Genomic DNA, 7,500 nt, shown 5'->3' on the forward strand with positions numbered 1-7,500 from the left:
TAACACTAACAGTAATAGTATTGACAGTAACAGTGAGCGTTATAACACTAACAGTAATAGTATTGACAGTAACAGTGAGCGTTATAACACTAACAGTAAAAGTACTGACAGTAACAGTGAGTGTTATAACACTAACAGTAATAGTAGTGACAGTAACAGTGAGTGTTATAACACTAACAGCAAACGTAGTGACAGTAACAGTGAGTGTTATAACACTAACAGTGAGTGTAATAACACTAACAGTAATAGTAGTGACAGTAACAGTGAGTGTTATAACACTAACAGTAATAGTAGTGACAGTAACAGTGAGTGTTATAACACTAACAGTAAAAGTAGTGACAGTAACAGTGAGTGTTATAACACTAACAGTAATAGTAGTGACAGTAACAGTGAGTGTTATAACACTAACAGTAAAAGTAGTGACAGTAACAGTGAGTGTTATAACACTAACAGTAAACGTAAAGACAGTAACAGTGAGTGTTATAAAACTAACAGTAATAATACTGACAGTAACAGTGAGTGTTATAACACTAACAGTAATAGTAGTGACAGTAACAGTGAGTGTTATAACACTAACAGTAATAGTAGTGACTGTAACAGTGAGTGTTATAACACTAACAGTAATAGTATTGACAGTAACAGTGAGTGTTATAACACTAACAGTAATAGTAGTGACAGTAACAGTGAGTGTTATAACACTAACAGTAAACATAGTGACAGTAACAGTGAGTGTTATAACACTAACAGTAATAGTAGTGACAGTAACAGTGAGTGTTATAACACTAACAGTAATAGTAGTGACAGTAACAGTGAGTGTTATAACACTAACAGTAATAATACTGACAGTAACAGTGAGTTATAACACTAACAGTAATAGTATTGACAGTAACAGTGAGTGTTATAACACTAACAGTAAAAGTAGTGACAGTAACAGTGAGTGTTATAACACTAACAGTAATAATACTGACAGTAACAGTGAGTTATAACACTAACAGTAAACGTAGTGACATAACAGTGAGTGTTATAACACTAACAGTAATAGTAGTGACAGTAACAGTGAGTGTTATAACACTAACAGTAATAGTAGTGACAGTAACAGTGAGTGTTATAACACTAACAGTAAAAGTAGTGACAGTAACAGTGAGTGTTATAACACTAACAGTAATAGTAGTGACAGTAACAGTGAGTGTTATAACACTAACAGTAATAGTAGTGACAGTAACAGTGAGCGTTATAACACTAACAGTAATAGTATTGACAGTAACAGTGAGCGTTATAACACTAACAGTAATAGTATTGACAGTAACAGTGAGTGTTATAACACTAACAGTAAAAGTACTGACAGTAACAGTGAGTGTTATAACACTAACAGTAATAGTAGTGACAGTAACAGTGAGTGTTATAACACTAACAGTAAACGTAGTGACAGTAACAGTGAGTGTTATAACACTAACAGTGAGTGTTATAACACTAACAGTAATAGTAGTGACAGTAACAGTGAGTGTTATAACACTAACAGTAATAGTAGTGACAGTAACAGTGAGTGTTATAACACTAACAGTAAAAGTAGTGACAGTAACAGTGAGTGTTATAACACTAACAGTAATAGTAGTGACAGTAACAGTGAGTGTTATAACACTAACAGTAAAAGTAGTGACAGTAACAGTGAGTGTTATAACACTAACAGTAAACGTAGTGACAGTAACAGTGAGTGTTATAAAACTAACAGTAATAATACTGACAGTAACAGTGAGTGTTATAACACTAACAGTAATAGTAGTGACAGTAACAGTGAGTGTTATAACACTAACAGTAATAGTAGTGACTGTAACAGTGAGTGTTATAACACTAACAGTAATAGTATTGACAGTAACAGTGAGTGTTATAACACTAACAGTAATAGTGGTGACAGTAACAGTGAGTGTTATAACACTAACAGTAATAGTAGTGACAGTAACAGTGAGTGTTATAACACTAACAGTAATAGTGGTGACAGTAACAGTGAGTGTTATAACACTAACAGTAATAATACTGACAGTAACAGTGAGTTATAACACTAACAGTAATAGTATTGACAGTAACAGTGAGTGTTATAACACTAACAGTAATAGTATTGACAGTAACAGTGAGTGTTATAACACTAACAGTAATAGTAGTGACAGTAACAGTGAGTGTTATAACACTAACAGTAATAGTAGTGACTGTAACAGTGAGTGTTATAACACTAACAGTAATAGTAGTGACAGTAACAGTGAGTGTTATAACACTAACAGTAAAAGTAGTGACAGTAACAGTGAGTGTTATAACACTAACAGTAAACGTAGTGACAGTAACAGTGAGTGTTATAACACTAACAGTAAACGTAGTGACAGTAACAGTGAGTGTTATAACACTAACAGTAATAGTAGTGACAGTAACAGTGAGTGTTATAACACTAACAGTAATAGTAGTGACAGTAACAGTGAGTGTTATAACACTAACAGTAATAGTATTGACAGTAACAGTGAGTGTTATAACACTAACAGTAATAGTAGTGACAGTAACAGTGAGTGTTATAACACTAACAGTAATAGTAGTGACAGTAACAGTGAGTGTTATAACACTAACAGTAATAGTAGTGACAGTAACAGTGAGTGTTATAACACTAACAGTAAAAGTAGTGACAGTAACAGTGAGTGTTATAACACTAACAGTAATAGTAGTGACAGTAACAGTGAGTGTTATAACACTAACAGTAAAAGTAGTGACAGTAACAGTGAGTGTTATAACACTAACAGTAAACGTAGTGACAGTAACAGTGAGTGTTATAACACTAACAGTAAACGTAGTGACAGTAACAGTGAGTGTTATAACACTAACAGTAATAATACTGACAGTAACAGTGAGTTATAACACTAACAGTAATAGTAGTGACAGTAACAGTGAGTGTTATAACACTAACAGTAATAGTAGTGACAGTAACAGTGAGTGTTATAACACTAACAGTAATAGTAGTGACAGTAACAGTGAGTGTTATAACACTAACAGTAATAGTAGTGACAGTAACAGTGAGTGTTATAACACTAACAGTAAACGTAGTGACAGTAACAGTGAGCGTTAAAACACTAACAGTAATAATACTGACAGTAACAGTGAGTTATAACACTAACAGTAATAGTAGTGACAGTAACAGTGAGTGTTATAACACTAACAGTAATAGTAGTGACAGTAACAGTGAGTGTTATAACACTAACAGTAATAGTAGTGACAGTAACAGTGAGTGTTATAACACTAACAGTAATAGTAGTGACAGTAACAGTGAGTGTTATAACACTAACAGTAAAAGTAGTGACAGTAACAGTGAGTGTTATAACACTAACAGTAATAGTAGTGACAGTAACAGTGAGTGTTATAACACTAACAGTAAACGTAGTGACAGTAACAGTGAGTGTTATAACACTAACAGTAAACGTAGTGACAGTAACAGTGAGTGTTATAACACTAACAGTAATAATACTGACAGTAACAGTGAGTTATAACACTAACAGTAATAGTAGTGACAGTAACAGTGAGTGTTATAACACTAACAGTAATAGTAGTGACAGTAACAGTGAGTGTTATAACACTAACAGTAATAGTAGTGACAGTAACAGTGAGTCTTATAACACTAACAGTAATAGTAGTGACTGTAACAGTGAGTGTTATAACACTAACAGTAAACGTAGTGACAGTAACAGTGAGTGTTATAACACTAACAATAAAAGTAGTGACAGTAACAGTGAGTGTTATAACACTAACAGTAAACGTAGTGACAGTAACAGTTAGTGTTATAACACTAACAGTAAACGTAGTGACAGTAACAGTGAGTGTTATAACACTAACAGTAATAATACTGACAGTAACAGTGAGTTATAACACTAACAGTAATAGTAGTGACAGTAACAGTGAGTGTTATAACACTAACAGTAATAGTAGTGACAGTAACAGTGAGTGTTATAACACTAACAGTAATAGTAGTGACAGTAACAGTGAGTGTTATAACACTAACAGTAATAGTAGTGACAGTAACAGTGAGTGTTATAACACTAACAGTAAACGTAGTGACAGTAACAGTGAGCGTTAAAACACTAACAGTAATAATACTGACAGTAACAGTGAGTTATAACACTAACAGTAATAGTAGTGACAGTAACAGTGAGTGTTATAACACTAACAGTAATAGTAGTGACAGTAACAGTGAGTGTTATAACACTAACAGTAATAGTAGTGACAGTAACAGTGAGTGTTATAACACTAACAGTAATAGTAGTGACAGTAACAGTGAGTGTTATAACACTAACAGTAAAAGTAGTGACAGTAACAGTGAGTGTTATAACACTAACAGTAATAGTAGTGACAGTAACAGTGAGTGTTATAACACTAACAGTAATAGTATTGACAGTAACAGTGAGTGTTATAACACTAACAGTAATAGTAGTGACAGTAACAGTGAGCGTTATAACACTAACAGTAAAAGTAGTGACAGTAACAGTGAGTGTTATAACACTAACAGTAATAGTAGTGACAGTAACAGTGAGTGTTATAACACTAACAGTAATAGTATTGACAGTAACAGTGAGTGTTATAACACTAACAGTAATAGTAGTGACAGTGAGTGTTATTTAATAATAATAATAATAATAATAATAATAATAATAATAATAATAATAATAATAACAATAATAATAACAATAATAATAATAACAATAATAATAATAATAATAATAATAATAATAATAATAATAATAATAACAATAATAATAATAATAATAATAATAATAATAATAATAACAATAATAATAATAATAATAATAATAATAATAATAACAATAATAATAATAATAATAATAATAATAATAATAATAATAATAATAATAATAATAATAACAATAATAATAATAATAATAATAATAACAGTCTGGTTGTTAAATTTTTCTATATTAAAGAAGAGTTTATTTTCTTCTGTCTTTAGAATATTAAACATAAGAAGGAAAATATAAATAAATTATGGTCTTTCTTTCTTTCACACATGTTCTGGACTGCTGGGCAAGAATGTTTATATTCTATAGTGTGTGTGTGTGTGTGTGTGTGTGTGTGTGTGTGTGTGTGTGTGTGTGTGTGTGTGTGTTTGTGTGTGTGTGCAGCTTTCTTCTTCTTCCATCCATCTCCCAGCTCATCTCAGTCACACAGTAACGCTGCAGCAAAGCTTGGCTGTAATAATAGCGGATCAGAGCGACACTCAGGGCTGAAGGTCATGAGTTCATGAGCCGAGGTGATGTGATGATGCGATGCAGAGCATCTGTGCTGTGTGTGTGTGTGTGTGTGTGTGTGTGTGTGTGTGTGTGTGTCTCTGCAGACTGTAATTGTAATCCGTTGGGCTCAGAGACTGACCGGTGTAATGGCACAGGGTTCTGTAAGTGTAAGAGCGGAGCGACAGGCAGTAAGTGTCACCAGTGTCTTCCTGGATATTTATGGGACAATGGCTGCAAATGTAAGTAGTACAGCACACTATATTGTCTCACTCTTTCTCTGTCTCACTCTCTCTTTGTCTCACTCTTTGTCTTTCTCTCTTTGTCTCACTCTTTCATCACTCTCCTTCTCTTACGTTCTTTCTGTCTCACTTTCTCACCCGGTCTCACTTTCTCACCCGGTCTCACTCTCTCACCCTGTCTCATTCTCTCATCCTGTCTCACTCTCTCACCCTGTCTCATTCTCTCATCCTGTCTCACTCTCTCACCCTGTCTCATTCTCTCATCCTGTCTCACTCTCTCACCCTGTCTCATTCTCTCATCCTGTCTCACTCTCTCACCCTGTCTCATTCTCTCATCCTGTTTCACTATCTCACCCTGTCTCACTCTCTCACCATGTCTCACTCTCTCACCCGGTCTCACTCTCTCCCCCGACATCACTCTCTCACCCGGCCTCACTCTCTCACCCGACATCACTCTCTCACCCTGTCTCACTCTCTCACCCTGTCTCACTCTCTCGCCCTGTCTCACTCTTTCACCCGGTCTGGCCCTCTCGCCCTGTCCCACTCTTTCACCCTGTCTCGCTCTTTCACCCGGTCTCGCTCTCTCACCCTGTCTCACTCTCTCACCCGGTCTCACTCTCTCACCCGGTCTCACTCTCTCACCCAGTTTCTCTTCCTCACGCTGTCTCACTCTCTCACCCGGCCTCACTCTCTCACCCGGCACCACTCTCTCACCCTGTCTCACTCTCTCACCCGACATCACTCTCTCACCCTGTCTCACTCTCTCACCCTGTCTCACTCTCTCACCCGGCCTCACTGTCTCACCCGGCATCACTCTCTCGCCCGGTCTCACTCTCTCGCCCTGTCTCACTCTCTCACCCAGTCTCACTCTCTCGCCCTGTCTCACTCTCTCACCCTGTCTCACTCTCTCACCCTGTCTCACTCTTTTACCCGGTCTCGCCCTCTCGCCCTGTCCCACTTTTTCACCCTGTCTCGCTCTTTCACCCTGTCTCACTCTCTTACCCTGTCTCACTCTCTCACCCTGTCTCACTCTCTCACCCGGTCTCGCCCTCTCGCCCTGTCTCGCCCTCTCGCTCTGTCTCACTCTCTCACCCTGTCTCACTCTCTCACCCAGTTTCTCTTCCTCACTCTGTCTCACTCTACGTTCTTTAATGCTTTTCTTTTCTCCCTTTTAACATCCGTTCTTTACTCCGTTAGTTTTTCTTTTCTTTCTTTGTAACTTTTCATCACGTTTTAATTCGTCTTTTTAAATTCTCGATTTCTCGATCTTCCTGCTGCTGTTTTTCTTTCTCTGTTCCCTCTGTTTTTCCCTCACTCTCTCCACAGCTCTCTGTTATTCATTCATTTCATTTCTCCTTGTTTTGTCCCCTGTTCTTTTGTCCTTCTTTTTCATTTCTTCCAGTATTTTCCAACTTTATTTGCCTCTTTTCCGCTCATTCTTTAACACTTCACTTTCTTTCTCTTCATACATTATCACTTCTTATCCTTCTTTCCTTTCTTTCCTTTATTTCAATCATTTATTTTTCTTTTTTTACACTCTTTTCCTTTGTTCCTCCTTTCTCTCTGTGCCTCTGTCTCTTTCTGTCTGCCTCTGTCCCACTCTCTCATTCTTTCTCATTCTCTCTCCTTTTTCTAATGTTCTTCCTTTCTCTCCCTCTATTGACATTCAACTCACAACCTTCTGATCAGCAGCCCAAAGATTTTTGCTCCTTTATTCATTCGTTTGTTGCCTTCCTTCTTTATATTCCATACTTTCTTTCTTCCGTTCTTGTTTCCCTATCTCACTCATCTTTATCCCAATCCTTCCTTCCTTCCTTCCTTCCCTTTCACACCTCCTTTTTTTTCCCGCCCATTAATCTCCCCTTCTTTGTTTTTTCTTTCACACTTTTTCCTTTTTTCTTTTCTCTGATAATCTCTCATGCTGTTTCTTCTCCTTAGCCACATCTCTCTATTTCGGTCCCAGAATATTTTCCTCTTTCTCTCTCTCTCTC

At 36.5% G+C, this 7,500-nt stretch overlaps 1 protein-coding gene across 7 annotated transcripts in view; it reads left to right on the plus strand.

Annotated features, from left to right (window-relative positions):
• Positions 1–7,500, plus strand: part of ntng1a (netrin g1a) — a 197,376-nt gene that overhangs the window by 182,264 nt on the left and 7,612 nt on the right. For 6 of the 7 annotated variants that reach the window (XM_047811682.1, XM_047811683.1, XM_047811684.1 and 3 more), the window contains one exon: positions 5,375–5,509. The exons of the other annotated variant lie outside the window; for it this stretch is intronic. In XM_047811682.1, coding sequence (XP_047667638.1) covers positions 5,375–5,509 — 135 coding nt within the window. The remainder of the gene's footprint in view (positions 1–5,374; positions 5,510–7,500) is intronic. 7 annotated transcript variants of the gene reach the window in all.

This window comes from Tachysurus fulvidraco, chromosome 3 (assembly GCF_022655615.1).
Source record: "Tachysurus fulvidraco isolate hzauxx_2018 chromosome 3, HZAU_PFXX_2.0, whole genome shotgun sequence".
Classification (NCBI taxonomy): domain Eukaryota; kingdom Metazoa; phylum Chordata; class Actinopteri; order Siluriformes; family Bagridae; genus Tachysurus; species Tachysurus fulvidraco.